This window comes from Ursus arctos, unplaced genomic scaffold (assembly GCF_023065955.2).
Source record: "Ursus arctos isolate Adak ecotype North America unplaced genomic scaffold, UrsArc2.0 scaffold_9, whole genome shotgun sequence".
Lineage (NCBI taxonomy): Eukaryota > Metazoa > Chordata > Mammalia > Carnivora > Ursidae > Ursus > Ursus arctos.
In genome coordinates, this window is record NW_026623111.1 from 4226515 (window position 1) to 4251056 (window position 24542).

Sequence of the window (24542 nt, forward strand, 5' to 3'; positions counted from 1 at the left end):
GCTTTAAAGGACGAAGAGTTAGCTGGATGAGGGGTTATAGGGCAAGAGACTTCTAAGCAGAGGGGATGGAACATGCAAAGGTCCTGAGGCTCCATAAGGAGAGGGGTCATCGAGGAAGGAGAGCTGGAAGGTGAGCCCAGAGAGGAAGGGGTGGGTTATCTCACAAAAGATCCCATCAGCTAAGCAAAGTAATTCAAATCGTATACAGAGTAGCAGGAAGCCACGGGCATCCTACACTGGGGGGAACACAGACCTGGGCTTTAGAAGATCCCTCAGGCTACTGAGCAAAGACAATCTGGGGGTCTGAAGCGGGCTGTCACGGCGTCCAGTTAAGGAATGGCAGGGCTGAACCGAGGTGGGGAGGGAGACCCCACGCCACGTAAACGTAGGGGGTAAATTCACCCAAGGCTGTGATGGGAGCTGCAGTTAACACCACTGCTAGCGGTAGATTCTAGAGGGAAACGCCTGGCTGTCAGCAGTGCCCACCACACCACAGCTTACATTGTTTCCCAGTTAGGCAAAATCTCGTTGTTCCAGGTAAGGACGGCATTGCCAATGCTCTCCTCCAGTCGGCACCTCTCCTCCAGCTGCCTTCTCCTCCGCTGGGCCTCCTTCAGCTCTGCACACCACGATCACAAGCAAGGAGAGAGCGCCTGTTAACGGACGCCCGCTGCTCTCACGTGGGGTGACTCTGCTCAGAGTCATGCTGCAAAACCACCCAGAGAACTCCACCGAAGTGGGGCCGTGAAGCTTCCCTCCCAACACCCGTTTCAGGCCTCACGGGGCGCAGAATGCTTAGGCCTTGTCCTCCTCTCGGCAAGCTTTTCAGCAGAACGCACAGCAGAGTACACAGTTAAGAACACGGTTCAACTAGCACAAGACAGAAACCCACGAAACCACCCCCCAGCCAAACCCAGAACACTGCCAACCACCAGACACCCCCTGTGCCCCCTGCCCGTCCCCTTCCCAACTGAACCTCTAGCCTCACCGCCCACAGCTCAGGCACAAGTCCCAGCGTGTGAGGAGCAACTCTGAGAAATACCACACATCTTCATCTACACAGGCCTTCAGTACTTTTTCACTGGGGTAAGACACCTAAAACAAAACGTGGCATGCTAACCATTCTAAGGGCACAACCAGTGGCACCGAGTACGTGTTCACACAGTTGTGCAGCCGTCAGCACCACCCAGAACGTTCTCACCTTCCCCGACTGAAGGGGCTCGCCACCCTACTCTCCAGCTCTACAGTCCTCACTGTTCTGGGGGCTTCATGTCAGTAAAATCACACGGTGTGTGTCCTCTGGGTAGCTTATTTCGCTGAGCGAAATGCCCTCAAGGTCTGTCCACGCTGTAGCAGGTGTCAGAATGCCCTGCCTGTTTACGCGGAGTTAACAGTGGGATGGGCCACGCTGGGTTTATTACGTATGCTTCCTAAACACGCTGGCGTCCTAGGGATTTTAAGTGCTGCACAGATTTTACCAAATTCAAATCCAGTCACATCTTCTTGTAGATGAGGAAAGCGGGGCCCAGAGAGGGGAGGAAGTTTGCCCATCACCACGGGCTGACAATTTCCCCAGCCTAGCACTTCTGTCCTAAGTGGTCTCTTTTCTTGGGTAAATTCGAAGTGTTACCACCTTGAAGAAAGCTACCAGGAACAACAGATAGTAGGAACATACGCTTTTGATGGAAAATTATAAATTTCACAATATTTAGGCATTCGCCAAGTTCAGGTTCTAAGGCTCCAAAGAGGTACAAAGAAAATCTCCAGGAAGACACGGCATCCCGCGGTGGCCTACAGACGCAACACGTGCGCACCGCGTTACCTCGTTTCTTGGCCTGGACCACCATTTCTTCGTACTGCTGCCTGTGCTTCTGGGCTTCTTCGGCTGGCTTCGCTGGGAGATTTCTTGATAGAAAATAGAGGATTTTCACCATTATAAACGTCAAATAAAAGTCTTTGAAAAACAAAACTTGAAGAATTATTTACTAAAAAAAATGAAAAACTCAAAATATCAAAAAACTGCATTTGTTAAGATGACCCAAGACACAGCAATTTCATAAACTAAAAATATTTGCCTACAGAAGTAAAACAAGCTCCTTATTTAAAAAAATCTGAAGTACAAAGATTAGTAGAAAGAACGGAACGACTGCCCATAGTTCCATAAACACTTCGTCTTCTGGTATCTCTCACCTCAGTCTCCAGAGCGACGGGGAGCGGACGCAGCACACGCACAGCTGTCCCAGTTACGGTGGGGCAGGGACCCCAAGGACAAGCGTCCGCTCCCCGGCCGGCTTCTCAAGGGCGTGAGCTTCATGTCTCAGCTACCGGCTCACCTGTTTTGTTTCTCTTATATACAAATGTGCATCACAGCTCTGAGCCCCCAAATGGAGTATGCAACTTCAACCCTGGGTAAAAACCTCAAACGCACAGGCTCTTTCCGAAGCGTGCTGGTGAGTCTGCGGGCACTCGACAACCGGGAGGCGGCAGGCCAGGCCGCTGAGCTCCTCACACGGCGCAGCCCCCCTTCTGGCATCTTCTGAATGACCGCCTGCCTTTCTGCCGGAGGGCACGGCGCCTCCTCCCACAGGCCCTGTTTCTGACAGCGCTGGGAGGGTGGTCCCCAGTGGGCTCTTTCGGAGTCCCTACCCACCTTCTTAATCCTGCACTGCAGGGACTCTCTCCCCATTCACCACACACCCGCAATTCCCAAGGACCAAGAATTCACATCAGAAGACCCATTTCTGGGTGGCTCTGTTAGTTAGGTGTCCGACTCTTGATTTCAGCTCAAGGTCATGATCTTGGGGTCATGAGAACGAGCCCCACATCGGGCTCCACGCTTGGCATGGAGTCTGCTTGGGATTCTCTCTCCCCTTCTCTTCCCCCACTCACATGTGTGCGCTCTCTAAATAAAGAAATAAAATCTTAAAAAAAAAAAAAAGGGAAGACAACCCATTTCTTCTTTAGATTTTTTTTTTTTTTAATTTATTTATGTGACAGAGAGAGAGGCAGCGAGAGAGGGAACACAAACAGGGGGAGTGGGAGAGAGAGAAGCTGGCTTCCCGCCTAGCAGGGAGCCCGATGAGGGGCTCGATCCCAGAACGCTGGGATCATGACCTAAGCTGAAGGCAGACGCTTAATGACTGAGCCAACCAGGCGCCCCTCTTCTTTACATTTCATCAGTTTTAAATTTCAGGGTGGGCAGGGACCTAAGGAACCACTGTTTTAACAAGCTCTCTTTGTCCCTCTTTTCAAAGCTGTGGGATCTTTCTATTCAAACACAGTGCTCATGGAAGCTCCATACTCAGAGAGAAACAATGCGTGGCCTGGGACAACACAGCAGTCCCTTTACCCCACTGATGCCTCCAAACATGATGTGTAAACCAGTCATCAAAGCCCATCTCCTCCACCGATGGACACTAGGGGTCCGGGGAGAGGCGGGCCTGGTAAGATCACTCAGCCCACGCACCGACAGTCCCCTAAGAGGCTGTGATGCCCCCGCAACACCCCCTTTGCAGGACACTTGCCTGTGTTTCTTGCCGTTAGGAACCAGCCCATAATTTACAGTGGCTACTTAAGTATTTCTAAATGCTAAATTAAAATGAAAAACCACCTGAATGGAAAACCTTGGTCAAAACTTCTGTGTTAAAGGATGGTTTTGCAAATCAGTTTATTATTACTATTATTTTACTATTATTGAACACATGTTAACATAGGGAATAAAGAGGAACTGAGGATTTTAACATGTGCTAGGATTTACTCTTCTTCCCTCTGGTGACCCGAGCTCTTTTCTAACACAAAGGTCATCAGCAAATTGAACTTATCTACTTGAGCAAACTTTCCAGAGATTCTTTTTAAGACTCACGCTGGTCTGTCTTCCAGGATGAGTGCGGTGGTGGACAGTGGCTCGAAATCGAGATTCTTCCTCACATTCTGCTTAGGAGAGGGTGGCTTGCTAGGTCGTCCAGCCTTGTCTTCATATTCCTGGGACAAAGAAACAAGGGATAACTCTGGGCCTGCCCAGTTCTGATATCATGAAGCCCCTCTGAGTGCAAGAAAGCTGTTTTGTAATGAAGTCTTTTAAGTCAGGATAGCACATTGAAACTATTTCCTTTTCAGAAGGAAACACTGCCAACTAAAGGGGTTGCAGAGCTCTGCAGTGAAGACTGCGGCCTCCCCTGCTGCTGGGGCGGGGGAGGGGGGTCACTGAGGACCACCATCCCAGCAGCCCCACCTCAGGCTTTCTGTGGTTCTCCAGTTATATAAGAGGTGTTTTCTGGCTTCTGGACAATGTCGGCTTGTACTCGTTATTGCAGGGGCCACTGGGAGGCTCACTCTAGCGTTCATCTGACCCAGTGGGCTTCATCTCATATACCCACCTCCAACCAAAATTTCAAACTCTATTCCTTTTATGTCATGGCATTTTATGTATTTTTGTTAGCCCTTCAAATAGTTTCTGAAATGAGGAAAAGTTTAAACAGTTTTTGCAGAGATGATTAAAAGTTTCTTTTCATAGATATATTTTTTTTATTGAAGTACAGATGGCACGACGTTACCTTAGTTTGAGGTGTGGACACAGTGACTCAGCTTCTCTGTGTGACCTGTGCCCACCACGAGTGTGGCTGCCACCCGGCACCGTGAACGCTCTTACACCATCACTGACGGTGTTCCCTGTGCCAGGCCTTTTGTTCCCACGACTTAGTCTGTACCTGGAAGCCTGTGTCTCCCTCTACCCTTCACCCATTTAGTCCCTTCGCCCCCAGCTCTCCTCTGGCAACCATCAGTGTGTTCTCTGTATTTGTGGGTCTGATTCTGCTTTTTGTTTATTCTTTTGCTTTGTTTTTTACATTCCACATATATGTGAAATCAGATGGTATTTGCCTTTCTCGGTCTGATTTATTTCACTTAGCAGAACACACTCCAGGCTCCAGGTCCATCCACTTGTTGCAAATGCCATTTCATTCTTAAAAGGAGAAGCATAAAAAAAATTTTTTAACACCTTTGTATGAAGCCATCACTGCAAGTTGTTACATAAATATTTGTGCCCCGAGCCTCCTCACTAGCACTGGGTAACTAATGTGTCCCATGGACTGCAGCCACAAAAGCCTGGTCACACCTGGTGACCCACATTCCAAATGCCCGACCAGAAGAGTTCAGGAGAGTCAAGCAAGTTGGCACCAAAGAGCCTAGCTTCTGAAACAGCATGTGTGTGCGTGTGTGTGTGCGTGTGTGTGTGTGTACACACGGTTAGCCCTCTGCCAAAAAGAAAAAAAGAACCAATACTTTCTTATTGCCTATTATAGACGAGGCTCTCAGGACCCTCCCGCTTAAGAGAAGACAATCTAATTGGCGAGACAGGTCAAGCAAATGAATAGTTAACCCAAGATTTAAATAACCATTCCAGATAACAACAGAAGCAATACCATGAGTGGAAAGCAATTAATTGCTAAATGAATTAGTGGACACTCGCTGCCAGGGGAGTGTTACTAGTAACATTATTTGGCCAGCAGTTATTCTCTCAGCCAGAAGAGCCTATAGAAGCTTCTAAAAAGAAAGGCGTATTTATTTCCTCACACAGGCTGTGAGAAGGGGTGCACAAGAAGCAGGTGGGGGGGGGCAGTTTCTGTGCATCTGGATGTATGAGATTAGACGCCGTCGCGGTCTACGCGGACTTAAAACGGTTCCATTAAAATACTAAAATGACTTCTACTTACCCTAAACTGAGAAAACAGCCTCTGTTTGTCATCGAGTCAACATCTGAGCACACACTGTTTTGGGCACTCAGCTGTGACTTAACACGGCATCAAGCCACCGGAAGCTTCACATCTAGCACCAGGATGTCTAAGTGTTGGATTTTATAAACAATCTGCCAAAAGCTGTGTGTTGAGAAAGATTCTGAGGCATGTTGCATTTGAACAAGAATTAGGGATGAATATGCCCCGTAAGGGGCTGCTCGTCTGCTGCCCTTGGCCTAGGGAACTAGACGCCAAGGCCAGAGAGGACGAGCCCCAAGCTAAATGTCCCAGAATGCAGACACCCATTTCCATTTGCTTTCGTGTGCTTTACACACACCGTCTCCTTCTATCTCCGTAACAATCTCCATGGCAAGTCTCACCCCATTTTACAGATAGGGCAGCTCAGGGTGAAGTGACTTACCCCCAAGTACGCAGCCAGCAAGGGGCTGGGGTTGGCCACTCCGCCACTCAGCACCAGCCAATCTCTTTGTGAATACACTCAAACAGGTGTGCAGTTTTAGAGGGAAAAGAGGCCCAGTCCCACACGGGTGAAGTGTGGCCCCTGGAGCCAGATGGGTATGGGAGCAAATTCAGATCCACCAAGAACCAACTGTGACCTCGAGCAAAACACGTACTTAGAATCCCTGAGCTTCATGTCCACATGTGCAGAAGGGGAATGGAAGCCGTACCAACCAGAGGGGACCATCCAAGGAACAGGGAGAGGCTCGGTGCACAGGAAGTTCTTGATAAAGCGTAGCCCTGGTTGCCGAATGCCATTACCGTCAGACCTGAAACAAGCGTATAAAGAAAAAAGGCAAGCAAGCATGCAAGCTCTAGGGCCAAATAATCAAGGAGCTCTGCAAAGTCTGCAAACAGCACAAATACAAAAAGGAGTAAAATTAACCAAATGCCTTGATTCATAACCAAAAAACATCAGATCTCTCCAGTGAACACTCAGAAGGTCTGCGACAAGCGCAAACAGTGCCGCGAACGAGCCCGACGCCTGGCGGGGGACTTGACACACACGAGTCAGCCTAACTTCCCCTTCCCGCCAGCCCTCTGTGCCAGGAGCTGCCTCTGTCCCCATGTCACAGGTCACAGGCCCAGAGAGGGCAGGGACTGGCCCAGCGGGGAGCGCAGGAGTGGGGATCAGAAGCCAAGCACTGGGCTCTGCAGCCACACTTCCCAGCACTCTCCAGAATGCATGAGAGCCGCTCACAGATGGGATGCAGAAGTAATTCATTCACATTCTGTCTAAAGAAAGCTTTCAACCATGACAGAAACCTGTAATACTGAATTAAGGGCAGATGTAAGGCAAATACTCCTGTTTTAATCACACAGAGCACTGCATGATTTAAAAAGAAAAAAAAGAGGCGGCCTGTCCTGCCCAAACTTGAAATCGCAGGGAAAGCCTTTCCAGAACTCCAACAGCACTGCAGGTATAAACGGCCTTGGAAACAGTCACAGGCCTGGCTCCACACCTAGTTCTTCCAGACGTTCACACGGAGGTGTCAACAGTTCATTTTCCCAATGAGACAAAACGACTTTAGAAACCATAAAGGACTCACAGCCCTCTTCCCTCTTCCACCATCACCACCACAGGCCGCACGCCCGCTCACGAGAAGGGCCCGACCCCGTCGGCCCTGCCTCACTGCCCAGCGTCCCCACCTGGCTGAGGATACGAAGGAACAGGTACACACTGGCCGAGGAGGGCCTGACTCCCTCAGGATCTGGTGTGATTCCGGGGGCTCACGTGGCCTTGCCCAAGTGCGTTCTGTGACAGGCAAAGAGAACCGGGAGAACTCTGAAGTCCAAAGGACTTGCCCCCCATCTTCCTGAGGATCCCTACCATTTAATTAAGAAAGCTGTTGCTGTTTGAAAGCATCCTGAGAGGAACAGAAAGGGTAAGGATGCTAATTCCAGCTCATTCTGACCCAGAACCCTGTTTACTGGTTGGCTCGATATTCATAAGACCAAGCGAGTCCCCTCCCCTCAGCTGGAAATACGAGTCACCCACAGTCTCTGCCCTGGTTGCATGAATTTGTCTACGCACTCAAGCAATAAGATCATGTTCAATCAGAAAAAAAAAAGAAGAAGAAGAAGAAAAAGACAACTGTTCACTCTAAGGATCCTTTGAGGGGATGAGGGGGGAGGGCTGCAAATAAAACATCCCTGGAGAAACGACTTTCTGCCGTGACTTATCTGCGTTAGGGGTGACATGTGATGGGGTAAGAGCCAGGTCTCTGGAAGCAAACAGTGAGCTGTAAGCCTGGCTCTGACTGGGGGCAAGGCCTCTCGCTCCTCACTCGGCCTGCTTCCTCATCTCTGGAAAGGCATCAACTGTGAAGCCTCCTGGGAGGAGGTGAGGCGAGGCACGTTCCAGGGCTGCCACCAAAACCTAAGCCCCTTCTGTGTGCCACGATCAGCCTCAGGCCAATCTATCCTCACAGAGTTTCTTCTCTTCTTGGGACCCTTACGGGGTCAAGTGTCGACAAGCCTGCAGGCCGCTCAGTACAAACCATCCCGCCCAGCCCCAGAGGGGATGGACAAAAGGGCTCCTCAAAGTCCCAGCGATAAATCAGTTTAAGCAGTCATGGCAACGTTTTCTTCAAAATCAAACAATTTTAGAAAATGCAGAGTCCACATAGTAAGGACAGTTTCCTTCAGTTCTATACCTAGTCACATCTGCGACCAGAGTCTCAACTTAAATTGTCTAAGGTGGGGTGGGGGTCAAAAAAGTTTACAGGCCACTCATTTGTCAGCATAGTAGCTCACAGTCCCTGGCCTGAGGACTTGACCACGTATCCTGCTGGGAAAACCAGACCAACACCCGCAAGAGCAGCAAACAAGCCTGCCCCACCGAACCAGGGGCTGAGCTGAGGGGTGATCTGATGACCCAGCAAAGGGTCAGGGAAAAAGCCAGGACAGCGGAGCAGGGTCCCAACTCCACGTAGGGACCGTGAGCAAAACACATTTAGCAGGCAGGAGAAAAAGGACAAGGGACCTCATCTGTGAAGGGACCACACAGGGCACTTGAGGAGATCCAGACCTGAGACTTGAAGGGCTCTGGGAGGGGCAGTAAGATGCCAGCAGAGCCCATGAGAGCAGATCATGAAACATGCCACAAGAGAGCAAGCCTTGAGGACCGGATGTCTACAGCATCTCATAAAATGTTCCCCAACAGTGGACAGAGGACAGGCAAGATCTGGGCAGGATGCAGGAGTGGCATCCTGATGGCACAAGCAGCAGCCAAGAGACACACGCGAGCAGGCTCATGTGTGGGTCAGGGTGAGCGCGCTACGTGGGGAATGACGCTGAATCAAAGTCCCAACAGCAAGCTGCCTTGAGCTGCTGGAACAAGCCCCGAGACAGCGGAGCTGAACCTGGAGCAGAGCTGGAAAGTACACTGTGAGATGCATGGCGAGCCCGTGAAATGCACCCCATGGCAGGATCCACATCCTGTGTCTGATGTGAACAGCGCTGAGGGCGAGGATAAGGGTGACAGACTCCTGAAGTAAGTGTCTAACTTGCCACTAAAAAGGAAAAACAAAAGATGGCCTCGACAGACATTTAAAAGGCCAAAGAAAAGATCAAGCTTCTCAAACAATGGAAAGACAGCATTCCTGGCAGGATGGCAGGAGGGGTCGTCAACGCTAGCCACAGCGCTGGCAGAGTGCGGCCGGAAATGCCTGGAAGACTCCTGGACGACTCAGTCAACAGAGAATAGGCCATCAGCCAAGACCTGTGCTTCAGTCCTTGACTCAACTGTATACAGTGGCAAGATGAGCCTTTCCCGACAAGACAGCTAGTGCCGGAGGTACGTGGGCAACAAAGCATGGTGCGTCATCACACGTGGCCCCCAGACGACCCACCTGAGCCACTGTGCACTGCACCACACCTGCACAGGCAGAGGCCCAGGCAGCCTGCAGGGAAGCGCCAGGGCGGCAGCAGGCCTGGGTCTCAACCTCAAACCTCCTCAAGGACCAGCAGCAGCGTGACCTTGACAGCATTCCCTCGCCCTTCCTGTGAGTGAGAATGGATGACTGTAAGGCAGCCACTGCAGGTACCCAGAAAATGGCTGGGAATTACTTCCATTGTCATGTTACTAAAAAATTACCCTTCTCAGTATTTCCCACTAGGAGGGGTACTCAACAGGGCCATGGGGAAAACCACACAACAGTGAAGTGCCTGGAAGGCCACAGCTGGTTTCACACTTTACCATCGGTAACACGCAGTTCTGGGGCAGAGGGGCTCTGGTGTGTTTGGACATTTTCGGCTGGGAAGAATGGCCTGTCCAGGTCTCCCAAGTGCTCAGCCTTCCAGGAGACCATCCTGGTGGTCACCGCGGCCTGACCTCACAGTAAGAAGGCCCCCTGAGAACCTCCCAGGCTGCTCCCCGGCAGGGCTGTTCCCAGAGAGCATTCTCCACCTTACCGGAAATGGCATTTGGGAAAGCAACTGCCGGGAACCTCTTCTAATTGTGGTGCTCCTCACAAAACACGCAGAACACAGAAGTTAATAGGCGGTCTGGGGAATGCAATGTGCTGAAGATGAACTGTGGGTTCTACCAAGCCTGACCACTGCTGCCATCTGACCAAACGGGGTGCAGGTGGCCCACCCCCCTGCTCCCTGCACAAAGGCCTCCCCCAGATCACCGGCCAGGCCCCCCTGGCCCGGGAGAGGGGTGCCGGGCCTGGCCCGGATCAGAACTGCAGTCCCCTGCGGGATGACAACAATGAGGTCGCGACGGCTTGCCCCCACTGATGCCGACTCCCGGGAGAAAATCTCGCCGAACCGCACACACAAAGCCTGCAGGGAGGCGCACGGGGAGCACAGCGGCCGCGTGCAAGCTTTGGCTCACTGGAGCAGTCGTGTGCAACACACACACGCACCCATGCAGGCGCCCGGGCCGGCCGCACTCACCATGAACGCCGCCGGGCTCAGGGGCGCGCGGCCGGCGGCTCCATGCCCGGGCGGGCTCCGGCGGGCGGCTCCGGGGACCTCGGGCGGCGGCTCGGCGGCGGCTCGGCGGGCGGGGGCGGGGGCGGCAGACCGCTCAGTGGCGCGCAGATGTCGCGCCGCCGATTCGATCGCGCGCTCCGTGTCGGCGCGTCAGGCCTGGCTCGCGGGCGGAGGGGCGGGGCGGGCTCCCGGCTCCCTCCGCCCCCCACCGGGTGCACGCCCCACGCCGGGAGGCTCGCTCGGAGGAACGGCTTCTGCCGCGTCCCCGGCTCAGCAGCAGCGCTGGGAAATGCACGCTCCACAGAGCAAGCGGCGGGACACCCAACTCGCGGCAAAGCTCTGCTCCGTAGCGCTCTTTAAGTGAGAACCACGTATGACCAAAGGAGCTACACAGAGTGTTCACACGACTGAGCTCTGGGACACGGGCTGTGAGCAATGTTTATGCTCTACACGGTTGCTCATCTTTCTTCGGCAGTGAGATGCGTTCCACCCAAACCCACCCTGACAGAGGCCTAACGACTGCTCCCGGGGGGCTGGCTGGAAGGGGCGCTAGAATGCGGGTGCGGTGACACCGCGGACATCTCCGCACGCCCTCCTCGAAGCCAACCGCGCAGTGCGTTTCAGATGAGAGCATTCCACTGTTTGTAAAGTATACCTCGATTTACACCAATCGTTAACATCTGCGCAGGGACAAAATTCTCTCCGGGCAGCCCGTGGGTCCAACGTCCAAGGGCCGAGCAAACTCAGTCTGAGACAACGCAAGGCTCCCCCGGGATGTAAATTCCAAGTCCCCGGAATAGGAGGACTAGGAGGACCAGGAGGACCAGGCTTTCCCCAGCTGATTTTCTGGAGAACAGCATTCCCAAATCGCCTCCAGAAACTTCTTCCCTTGGAAGAAGCCTATGCCAGCCACCCGACCGTACTCCAAGACAGAGGAGGAGGAGGAGGAAGGGGGAGTGTGTGCAGAAGCTGGAGTTGCCATCGGCCTCTGGCAGGTGCGGCCAGCTCTGAAGGCAGTGCGACACACAGGTCACTAAACCGACCACACCCTGGGAACCTGCCCAAGAAAAATAAAACGTTTGTCCGCAGAGACTTGATGCAAATATTCATAACGTGAATGCACATTAACTGCAGACACCGGATGGATAGAAAGGCACTGTGGACACAAGCTACTATGCAGGCGAACCCCAAAACATGACCGGAAGTGAAAGACCCCCACCAAAGAGAATCTGCAAGACTCCGTTTCCATGAAATTTATTTAAAAGGCAAATCTCTAGAGAGAAAGCAAATTAGTGTTTGCCTGGAGCTTGAGGAGGAAGTGGAGACCCACTGCCAACAGGCCTAGGGAACTTTCTGGGGTGAGGAAAGCATCCTAATACTTGAGTGTGCTGATAGTTGCACAACTGCATAAATTTCCTAAAAATCACTGAACATGGAAAATTAGGAATTTTATGGTAATTATACTTCAATAAAGCTGTTTCAAAAAGTAATAGAAGGATAAAGGAGGAGAGGTTGATTCTGGATGGAAGGGCTAGGGAAAGCCTTTAGAGAAATTACTCAGAATTTGGGAGACAAAACATTGAGGGGTGGGGTGTCCTTTCAATTCATACCTTTTAACACATCCACCAGAAGTTTATTCAGTCCTCCAGGAGGATGTGTCCGTGCTATTTATTACTTTATTAGAGGCCAGAAAATGTGATAGACACACTAGTTTGTACATTGATGTCCAATGGAAAAAAACAACTCCAGAGGTTGTATTTTCTTGTCCCCACCAGTCTGTTGGTTTAAATCTAACCTAACAATCTTATTCTAATTCTTTTCTTGTTTTTATGCCAATAAATACCTATCCAGTTCCTCAAATGCCCTTACAATCAATTTTACCATCCCACTCAACTTCTCAATATGTTAAATGAATCTTTGACCCATGGTCCGAGAAAGAAAGAGAGAAAGGAAGGAAGGGAGGAAGGGAGGAAGGAAGGAAAGGTAAATGTCACAAAAAACTGGCAGAATAACTGTTTTATACCAAGAGAATAAAGGGACAAATAACTAAGGACAATACACAAGCCTGACTGCATTCTGGTTCATAAAGAACAGTCTGGTGCCACTGGGGAGAAACAGAACGTGGTCTGATCGTGAACATGGTCATGGTCAAATGGTATTCATTCCCCCGGGGTGGGATAACTGCCTCACACTGATGTACGAGAATGCCCACTCTGAAGACCTGTATGCTGACGTATTTAGGGATAAGATGTCACGATACCTGCAATTTACTTTCAAAGGATTCCATTTTTAAAAAATAGAGGCACGATAAAATCAATCTTAATGTCAACAATTGTTCCATCTCAGCACAGCATATACGGTGTGCTTACTGAATTATTCCTGGAACCCTTCTGTAGGTCTTGAGTTTGTCTTCACAAGTGACAGCGACTCTGTGATGGCTGGTGACATCCTTCAGATCTCGTCATAAACAGCCACCGGCACAGAAGCATCCCCTGCCTGCCTGCCGGAGCCAGAACAAGGCCCCGTCATCCTCTCCAGCATCAGCTTCCGTGTGCTCACAGCACTAATCAAACTTGTAATTACAGGTTTATTGCAGATGTATTTCCCTAGGGGCGCCGGGGTCCCTCAGATGGTTAAGCATCTGCCTTCAGCTCAGGTTACGATCTCCAGGTCCTGGGATCGAGCCCCATGTCACGGTCCCAGCTCAGCAGGAGCCTGCTTCTCCCTCTCCCTCTGCCTCTGCCTCTCCCACTGCTTGTGCTCTCTGTCTCAAATAAATAAAACCTTAAAAAAATAATGTATTTCCCTCAGGGGACCACAAAACTTCTAAGAGCGGGGGCTCTGGTGGTCTCTTCACCACTGAAAGCAAACAAAATACATGGTACAGAGGAGACACGGAGCACCTGTGTCATCAGTCGTTTCCCTTCCCTCCCTCCCGTCATCCATCCCTCCACCCATGCACTTCTGGTGCTCAGCAGGAGGAGCAAAGACAGACACAGTCCCTGCCCTGCCTCACTCAGAGCCCAGCAAGCAGACAACTGCTCTACTACAGCGGCGCCCGAGAAACCTCCCAGATTTCCAGAGCCCCAGGAGGCAGCTGACCAGCCTGCAGACTTACTGCTGGCTTTCTGGAAGCAGTTCCTGGAGCCAGAGGGGGCTAAACCTGTATAGCTCCTTTCTCACAGACGAGGGGGTTCTCAGCTCTCCATGCCTTGTACAACACCTAGGGCCGCATACACTTTAGAAATCAGCCAACCTCAGCCCACAGTCTCACCAAATTTAAAGATGAGCGAGATACGTGTTAAGCATGTGTTAAATATGCATTAAGATATGCTTACCAAAACACATCTCTTCTGGCAGATTGGAGCCGGCAAGTTACTTTAACAGGTTTCTAGTGCATTATTTTAGAATTGAGGACCACTTACAAAGTTTTAACTATATATCATACCATGTGATTAGGTTAACTTAAAGGTTAACTTTTACTAAATTTTGAAACTTAAAGCAAAAATCTGTGGTTAACAGAGCCTTTTCCCCATCTCAGTGTGGCTTCAGATCTCATATTCACCTTCATCCACCTCAAGAACTCTTCCTCCCGACGTTTTCGGCGCTAACCAGAGCTCATTCCCAGGCTTCCTGGATCTCCACCAGCACAGCGGCTTGGCTTATTTAATTAATCTAAAACATCGTTGACTTCACCCTTTGAGGTCAAGGAGGTAAGACTGATCCTATGTTCAATGCAGCATCGCAGCAGAGACGCTGACAAACCCAACCTTGCTCAAGACTGCTGGATCTCGCAAGGATCAAAGGTTACCGAAGGAACAACTTCCCAGGCCTGGGGATTGGTTAAGTAAATCACCTTACGCAGGAGGCCACTACTTAGTGAGTAAAAATGAGATCGTGGAAGAATATTTAAGGATATGGGAAAATGCCTATGTTGTCATAAAAATAGGAAGAAAAATGCCTACAAAGTGGTATGTTTTGAATTCTGACACTCATTCATCCACTTAACAGATATGTATTAACTACCCACTAAATCTTGGCACTGCTCCAGGCCCTGGAGACGAAGCAAGGGTTGAGCAAACGAGCAGTAGACCTTGCTCTCAGAGTGTGCAGTCCAGCCGGGGTTGAGAGGCAGGCAGCAAAGAACAACTGGGCAAGAACTTAAGATGGGACACAGCAGAGTCCTGTGACTGCGATGACCGAAGGGGTTGTGCTGGGAGGTCATTCAGACAGGGAGGGCAGGGAAGAGCTCTCCGAACACCATCTCAGAGGGAGCACTGAGCTGAGACCCAGTGAGTCTCCTTCAGTCCTAACAATCAACGAGGTAGGGACGGTGTTAGGCTGAGCTATGGCCCCCACATAAAGCAGGGCTGGACTCCCCAGCACCTCTGAACACTACCTGCTATGGCAGAACGGGCTCTGCGGGTATGATTAAGGTTATGGACCTTGAGATGGCGAGACTGTCCCGGATTATCCGTGTGGGCCCAAAATAACCACAGGTATCCTTGAAAGGGGGACACAGAGGAGGATGTGAGGACGGAAGGGAAAGCCCACGGAGACAGAGGTTGGAGTAAGGCGGCCACACACCACAGAATGCCACTGGCCTCCAGAAGCTGGAAGGGAAAGAAGAGTTTCCCCCTAGAGCCTCTAGAAAGACCAGCCTGGCCAACACCTCAATCGTAGCCTGGAAGATGCATTTTGGACTTCTGACCTCCAAAGCTGCAGGAGAATAAATGTCTGCTGTTCTCAGCCCCCAAGTTTGTTGCGCTGTTACAGCGGCCCTGGGACGCTAACACAGGCAATGCCTGAGGCCCCCTCCCCTACTTCTTTGTCCCCAAACACAGCACCTGAGGCTCTGAGTGGCCTCCTCGGATAAACAGCAGATGGTAGGTGGCAGGGCAGGATCTGAACCCAGGCCGTCTGACTCCAGAGCCTCTTAACTGCCAACTTCTCTGATGGGCTGCCTCTGAACTAAGAATTCGGTTCCCTTCACCGGCACTCCCTTCACGGGCCTAAAGCCACAGTCACAGTCAGACCCAGGCGTGAGACCCGGCACAAGCGCGGCACCTGCCGATTACTTCCGGGAACGCCACTGGCAGGTTCTAGTGCCGATGCAAAGGCCCCATCCAAAGTGCTTCCACGTCATCGCTGACGAGATGTTTTTTAAAAGTAACACTCTGAGTTCCAGTCAGACAGTAACTTACAGGGAGGTGTGGAAGGTGCCTCACTCTCCTCCGATCTGAGGTTTCTCAGAGTCCTACGCAGCCGTCCATGAAGGAGCGCAGAATACGCCGCCCCAAACACGCCACTTTGGCACACGGACCGTTCTGAATTAGAGTTTCTCGACAGACAGCAAGTGCGAGGACACAGTGACCGTCCTCTGCCCCCTGAAAGCAGGAATAAGTCTCCCGTGTGAAAGGTACCCTTCCCGCACCAGGAGGGACAGAGGCGTCCTTGCCACCAGACACAGGGAATTCAGGGCCAAGAAGGCTGTGTAAGCAAACCTTACTACGTCGTCACTGATTTACTCCCCCAAGTCCAGACCCCCTCACCTTGTCGATTCTTCACAATTTTACCGTTTCTTTGTCTAAAAGGTATAGAAGCTGCCTGCTTGGTCACTTCGAGTCTCCCATACATACAAAATCAGTTTTTCTCCTGTTAATCTGTCTTCTGTCTGTTTCATTGTTAGACGGGCCAAAGAACCTAGAAGGGGCCAAAGGAAAACCTCCCGCCCCTGCGCCTGCGGTTGAGGCCTCCTGGGGCGGCCTACTGTGCACTGGGCCCTGCACCCTACCCTGGACGCATAAGACAAGCCAGCCAGACCTGGGCCCCAAGGCCACCGGAAGAAGTCAAAGGAAGTGTCTCCCCAGCTGCTCCAACAGTGTTTGAGAGATTACAAAATACTTGAAAATCTGTCTTCCACTGGGAATTAGATCAACAGAAGAGCGATGTTCTTCAGCTGTCACTGTTTTCGTGTCGGCACACTAACTGTCCAGAGAAAGGCAAAAGCACTTGAAAGCTCCCAAGGGCCATCCGTCTGGGTCTTCCTAGGAAGCCTCCTCTGTTCAGCTGGTACCATGAAATGCATCTTCCTGGTTCCAGGGACAGGATGGGCCCCCAGACGGCAGACGCCACTGCCAGAGCCCACGGTCGGTGGGAAACCGGCTTCAGAACACGGGCGGCGCTCTCTGGCTCAGCACAGCCTACCGCAACTTTGCTGTTTATTCGTTCCAGTTTCCTGAGGACCTGGCGTGTGCATACCACAGAGAACGTGCACAACTCACACGGCCTGTGATTCTGTAACAACTGTACTTACGTGGATGAAACGCGCATGTACGTACTCTGGGAGGGTGGGTACTAACCTGTCAGAGACTCCCACCAGGAGGGGCTGGGAAGTCCCGGGGTGAAGAGGGCATTCCTGACTTACCCTACCTACATGGATCATTTGGGTCTTTTTTCATGAGTTATTTTTATAATTTGGAAAAAAAAAATTTCTTTTAAGCCATTTCAGATGGAATCCAAGGCCGATTTAGTGAACTGCAATTTCCAAACCACACTGAACATTCCTGCAGCAAAGCTGGGTTTTTTTGTTTGTTTGTTTTTAATCCACCCATGAGAACGAAGGTGTAGCCATGAGCTTAGACCAGAACAGGAGGAGCCACTGACCTTTACTGAGCTCCCACTGGACACCATCTACTGCCCCGGGAGTGCTTTCATCCTACTTGGCCCCTCAAGCACGGGCAAGCTGCACGTGATCTTTGCAGAGTGGGGAACAAGTTCGGGCAGGCAGTCGCTGGCCCAGGGCCACACAACTGACTGTGGACGGCAGAACCAAGACCAGACTCGGCCCCTGAGTCAGAGTCCTCTCGTGGTCTCCCTGCCTTCCCAAACCCCAGACCTCTGACCCCTGCCCTGTGAGAGGCCCCCGGGAAGATCTGCAGGAGAACTAACACATGGGCTCCTGTTCCCAAATCCCTCTCTCTTCCTGGGAGCCACATGGGCAGACTGACGGGGAATTTATCACTTTCACATTAGGAAAAATAAGCAAACCATAAGAGGCACTATGTGCTGGAATTTCAGTTTATATCATTGAAAGGCACTTGAAGTACAAGAGCTATACTTCTCAGAATAAATTAACCATTACCACAACAGTGGGAGACAATCTACCCAAAGAATAAACACAGAGGTCATATTCAATGACCTTGCCATTTCCCCTACAGAAACTTCCCATCACTTCCTCTCTCCCTTCTTGTCCAGAAAGGCATCATGTACAAGTTTGACAAATAATTAACCTACCACTTCTCCAAAAGCCCAAATTAAGGGGAACTGGACACTCTGTGTGATCATCTCCTGAGACTCCACCAAAAGGTCCCTGTTGCGTACAAACATGCCACCTAGCACTTCGACAAGCCCAAACTTCTAGAACAGGTTCAGCTTCCGACAAGGGATTGCCACAGCTGTTTAACGTATCCCTCTTTGCTCTGGCCACTGGGAAGCTCAGTGTCAAATCTGTAGTGTGCCTCTGGAGTTACATGAGACCTCCTGGGTCGTATTTTGGGACATCCGTTCACCTTTGGCTTCATCTTGCTATCCTGTGCCCCAAACTCCTCAAATTGTTTCTCTATCATTCCACACACATTTTTTATATTGTTTTAACTGTTTCTTTTTTTAAAAAGATTTTTAAATTTTTAAGTAATCTCTACACCCAACATAGGGCTCGAACGTACAACCTCAAGATCAAGAGTTGCCTGCTCCACCAACAGAGCCAGTCAGGCAGGTGCCCCTGTGCACAGTTTTTAAAAATATTTTTTAGACTGGGGGGCGCCTGGGTAGCGCAGTCGTTAAGCGTCTGCCTTCAGCTCAGGGCGTGATCCCGGCGTTCCAGGATCGAGTCCCACATCAGGCTCCTCCGCTGGGAGCCTGCTTCTTCCTCTCCCACTCCCCCTGCTGTGTTCCCTCTCTCGCTGGCTGTCTCTCTGTCACATAAATAAATAAAATCTTTTAAAAAAATTTTTTTAAATATTTTTTAGACTGGGACGCCTGGGTGGCTCAGTTGGTTGAGCATCTGCCTTCAGCTCGGGTCATGATCCCGGGGTCCTGGGATCGAGCCCCGCATCGGGCTCTTGCTCGGTGGGGAGCCTGCTTCTCCCTCTGCTTCTGTGCACATGCGTGCTCTCTCTCATAAATAAATAAATAAATAAATAAATAAATAAATAAATAAAATCTTCAAAAAATATCTTTTTTAGAGTAGACATGCACACAGAACAAAATTTAAAAGGTATGGAAGGGTATACAGGGACAGTAGGTCGCCCTCCTCCCTATCTCCCACATACCCAGTTCATCCCCCTCTCCCAAGCAATTCTATCATGATCAGTTGTGTAAGTGACTTTCCAGATAGAGTCTCTGCATCTACAAAGATATGCATGTATCTTTATACGTGTAGAGCACACTCACAGAATGGTTATTCACTTGGCTTTTTTAAGATCTGCACTTTATTGCACTTAGGGATTTAACCAACTCCCTACTGCCAGGCATTTAGCTTGCTTCCACCCTTCGGTGCTGCAATCAATACCCTTAGCAGCCATCATTTTACTTACATGCTGATTCATCTCTAGGATGAATCCCTAGAAATGGAAACATGGGTCAAAGGTGCCCTGATGGATTCATTGTTATTTTTTTACATTAAAATAGCTTTTTTGATGTACATAGTTCTACGACTTTTAACAGCCACCTTCACCACAGAACAGAAAGTTCTACGACCTTCTTCCAGCCACCACCATCACAACCAAGGTGCAGAGCCGTTCTCCCACCCCCCAAACCTCCTCCCTGCCCCTCACACCCTACGCCATCCCTGGCACTACAGCTCTGTCTTTTCCGGCGCGTCACATATATGGAATCGTATAGCCTGTCAACTTTTTGAGACTAGATTCCTACACTCAGATAATACCTGAGACTCACCCAAGATTTTCAACATGGGGGGTTACACCAACTGATTTTCAAATGCTAAACCAGCCTTGCATTCCTGGCCAAAATGCCACTTAGTTGTGGTGTATCGCCTTGTTTTTTCTTTTAAGTACTAGTGGATTCGACTTGCTAATACTCTATTGGGGATTACGTGTGTCTTCATAAGGGATAGTGGTCTGCGATTGGCTTTTTTTTGTACTGCACTTGTCTGGTTTTGGTATTGAGGTAATACAAGCCTCATAAAATGCGTCAGGGGGTAGTGTCTCCTCTAAAATTGCTGTTATTTTTCTTTAAATACTGGCAGAACTCACCAATGACACTCCCTGGGCTTGGAGATTTCCATTTCTTTAATAATTAGGGGATAATTCAGGTCATCTATTCATCTTGGATGAGTTTTGGTGATTTGTAATTTTCAAAGAAATGGAGCATTTCATCTAAATTATCAAACTTATGAATGTGGAGTTATTCATGACATCCTCATTATCATTTTAATTTCTGCAGGGTCTGTGGTGGTAACCCCTTTTTCACTCGTCTTATTGATAACTTGGTTCGTCTCTCTTTTTGTCAGTTTTGCTAGAGTTTGATCAATTTTCTTCATCATTTCAAAGAACTAGCTTTTGGTTTCACTATTATTTTTTCATTTTTAGTTTCATTGATTTCTGCCCTTATGTTTATTATTTCCCCCATTTGGTTTGCTTTGGGTTTATTTGCTTCTTTTATGGTAAAGTAGAAAATCAGATTATTGATTGGAGACCTTTGTTCTTTTCTAATAGAAGCATTTTAATGCTATAAATTTCCTTCTAAGCATTATAGCCCACAAATTTCGGTATGTTCTATTTTCGTTCAGTCCAAAATATTTTCTAACTTTCTTTGTGACCTCCTCATTGTCCCATGATTTATTCAGAAGTGTGTTACTTATTTCATTTCCAAGTTCTGGGGAAAGTTCTTGCTATCTTTGTGTCACGGCTTTATGATCTAATTCCACTGTGGTCAGAGAACCTATTTTGTAGCATTTTAATCCTTTCAACTTCACGGTTTCTTTTATAACACAGGTTATGGTCTATCTTGGTAAATGTGGCATGCACGTTGTCAAGAATGCGTGCTGTGCTCTCATGGGAGCCCGGAGTGTTCTCCAAACGCCAGTCAGTCCAGCCGGCCGATGGTCAGTCCTTCTGTGTCCTGGCTGATTCTGTCAGTGGTCTATGGCTCACTGTCTACAGTCGACATTCCGGTAATAACTGTACGTACACCTGTTTCTGCCTGTCTCTGCCTCATGCATGCTGCAGCTCCTGTGGGTGTGGGGGTGCACACACGTTCAGAGTCATTCTGTCTTCATTGGTAACGTCCCTCCTCACTCCTGGGAACGTCCCTTGGTCCGAAATCTTTTTCTTATGCTACTCTATCTACTCCATCTTTGTTCTGATTAGTGTTTTCATGGTATATCTTTTCCCATCCTTTCATTTCAACCTACACATTTTCATATGAAGTGAGCTTCTTTTAGATGACAAATATTTGGGTCTTTTTAATTTTTTCACCCATTCTGATGATCTGTCAGGATTAGACACTCAGACACACAACTGGTGTGTTCAGACCATTTATATTAATATAATTACTGATATGTTTCAGTTTATTATCTTGTCTGTTTTATGTTTTTCCTTCCTCTATTTCTTTCCTTGATTTCATTTTTTGAACTTAGAATTTCGTTTTGATTTGCTGTGTTTTACTCTCTCTTTATATAATTTGGCAGTTGGTCTAGGGATTATAATGCATATTTAATTTTTTTACACTCTTACCACCATCCCTTTATGTGACATCTACAGACACTGAAAACCCAGACGACGTTCCAGTCTTTGCTATCAATTGAACATGTTTTAAAGAGCTCACTAAGAGAATAGGGGTCTATTGTACCTAACTAGACCCTCACGGTTCTCCTCTTCCTTCCAAACGTTCCAAGTCTCCTTCAGGTGTAATGACCCTTCCATCTGAAAAACTTCCTTTAGCAACTCACTTAGTTAGATCTGCCGGCAACAAACTCCCCGACTTCTCCTTCATCCGAGGGCGCAGTATTTCGCCTTCACCCCTGCAGGGTATTTGCGCCCGACACAGAATTTGGGACTGATGGTTCTTTTCTTCCAGTACTTTATAAATAGGTTTCTGATGCGAAAAATCAGTCATTCAAATTGTTGTCCCCCAATAGATAATGCGTTTTCTCCGGCTGCTTGTAAGATACTTTTTGTCTTTATTTTCAGCAGTTGGATTATGAGGTGTCTGGGCATGGGCCTCTGTGGCTTCCTCCATCTGGAGCTCACTGAGCCCCCTCTCCCCAAATCTGTAGGTTTAGATCTTTTGTAAGATTTAGGATGCAGTCAGATGTTATTTAGTCCAGTATTTTCTTCTGCACCCCATCTTTCTCCTCTCCTTCTGAAAACCCAAGAGTACAAATATTCAACCTGTTAGTACTGCCCCACATGTCCCTAAGGCTCTGTTCATTTTTTTCTCCAATCTTTTTTCTCTGCACTGTTCAGATGGAATGGTTTCTACGGACCTATGTCAAAGTTTACATACTTTTCCTGCTATCATCTTCATTTTGCTACTGAGCCTATCCAGTTAGCTTTTTATTGTTACTGCTTTTTTTCATTAAAAAGTTCTGTGTAGGGGCACCTGGGTGGCTCAGTTGGTTAAGTGTCTGACTCCTGATTTCAACTCAGGTCATGATCTCCGGGTTGTGAGATCAAGTCCTGCATCGGGCTCTGGGCTGGGCGTGGAGCCTGCTTAAGATTCTCTCTCTCCCTCTCAAAAAAAAAGAAAAGAAAAAAGAAAGTTCCATGTAGTCATGTAGTTCCTCTTTATATTTTCTAATTCTTTACTGATACTTTCTACCTTCCTATTTCAAGAACGTTTCCCTTAGTTATTGGAGCATTTTTATGATGGCTGCTTTAGAGTCTTTGCTGGATAATTCTAACACCTGTGTTATCTTGGTATTGGTGTCTGTTAACTGCCTTTTCCCATGGGAGTTGAGATTTTCCTAGTATGTCTGAATGGCATCCTAGACATCTTGACTGTTGTGTTACAAGACTCAGGGTCTTGTCCAAACCCTTTGGAGAATGTTGGTATTTTCATTTTAATAGGCAATTGACTTGGTTGGATTCCAGCCCCATATTCCAACTAGCCTTCTGAGGGTTATGGCTCCAAAGTCAGTTGACTTTTCAAAGCCTTCCCAGCACCTGTTGACTATACCCCCATGTGCGCCGCCCAGAGGCCAGCATAGGATCTGGGTGCTGGGCTATGTCCGGAGTCCAGTTCTCAAGTCTACCATTGCTAGTTAAGGTCAGATCCATGTATCCACAACTTGAGAGGTAGCCCAGGAGTTCATAATAACCTTAAAGGTCACTTTCCTGAGCTCCTCCCCTCCACAATGTCTCCAGAACTTGTAGATTCCCTGGGTTATCCCTTTTCTGGTTCTCTAGCCAGACACACACCTCCCACAACCTTGGGCCAAGTGGTAGGAGGAGAGAGAATAGGGCATCAGGGGTCTGCCCCACTTTCTTGGGAACAACCCCCCCTCCCCAAGCAGTTCCCCTTCCTGAGAGTTTCAGGCTCCTGCCAGCCTGTTTCTACTGCCGGGAGACTGCATGGGGGCTGGGGTGTGAGAAAACAGAGGCAAGAAAAAATGAAAAGGAGAGTTTCTGCATTCTCTCTGAATATGAGTACCACTCCTCATCCAGAACTAGAAAGGCTTTCCTAGTGCTCTCTAACACCCATCTCTGGGGTTTAGGATACCTTGAGTTTGGCCTGGGGAATATCAGAGGGGAAAAATGGTAAAGTCCATCAACTCAGTGGTATTTTGAATTGTGATCTTTTCCCCCAGTGCACCTGCTATTGTATCCTTTTCAGAATGCTCAAAAAGCTACTCTATGTATTCTGTTTCCGTTTTATAGCTGTATTCATCAGGAGAGACAGGTATGCTTATCCCCTACCCAGAACGGGGACCTGCTCTGTTCTGTAAACTGGATCACACCTATTTTCCAAAGGCATAAGGGATGAAGATGAAGGAGACTTTCTCATTGTTGTTTTAGAATTACCTGCAGGCCCGTCACCAGTCATGTGCACTGACCATCCAGGCTTGTCTTTTCGGCAGTTTGCGATGATTTATGCTGTTCGGACTACCCAGACTTCACAGAACCCAGAGGTGAGGAGGATAAATACCACTGTAAGCTGTTCTGGATTTGCCTTCTTCGGGGATTCTCTCTTTCACATCTAAGAGCTGACTGGAAATTCCAGAAGGCCGTCCAAGACGTTCCAGGTTATACAAACCCAAAAGCTTCTTTGCCCACGTGGCATGCTTTATCCTGGACACGGAAGCCCGCAAGCCCGTACTCCCTATGGTGGTCCCTGCTCATCAGTAGCTGCCCTGGAGCTCAAACAGGATGCTGCCTGAATCCCTCAAGTCTATGCACCCAGAGTTATGTCTAAAAGAGTCACAAACTGCTCTGAAGCATCCCCGAATGTCTGCAGCCCTGAGCTCCTCCGACATCTCCTCAAATTACAAAGATCAACTCTTACTTTTTAAGTGGTCTTTTCTTCAAAAAATAAAAATAAAAAGACACTGCAAGAGAAAATTATTGAAAGGAACAATACCAAAATGCAAACAGCGGTTATCTGGGGGCAGTAAGACACCAGGCATTTTCTTTTTCTTAATTTGCTAACGTCTTGTACGTCTCCTACCAATTAATATAACCGGGGTAGTAAGTACTGCTAATTTATCTTTACAAATCCACTCCCCGCTTCCAATAGTCCGAGCACCTGAGGGACAGTAAACCACAACTGCCTCACGCCAGGCGACGGCAGTGAGATCTTTTCCTAAGATTTCGTCCACACAGCTCC

At 49.0% G+C, this 24542-nt stretch overlaps 1 protein-coding gene across 6 annotated transcripts in view; it reads right to left on the reverse strand.

Moving 5' to 3' along the window:
• The window catches only part of TBC1D14 (TBC1 domain family member 14), a 99216-nt gene that overhangs the window by 26617 nt on the left and 48057 nt on the right, over positions 1–24542 (reverse strand). For 5 of the 6 annotated variants that reach the window (XM_048211840.2, XM_026486037.4, XM_026486042.4 and 2 more), the window contains 3 exons: positions 3863–3981; positions 1823–1905; positions 502–619 (listed from right to left, as the gene is read on the reverse strand). In XM_048211840.2, the coding sequence (XP_048067797.1) occupies positions 502–619; positions 1823–1905; positions 3863–3981 (320 nt within the window). Of the gene's footprint in view, positions 1–501; positions 620–1822; positions 1906–3862; positions 3982–10655; positions 10758–24542 lie in introns of those variants that run through there. The other variant, XM_026486043.4, reaches the window with a different exon arrangement.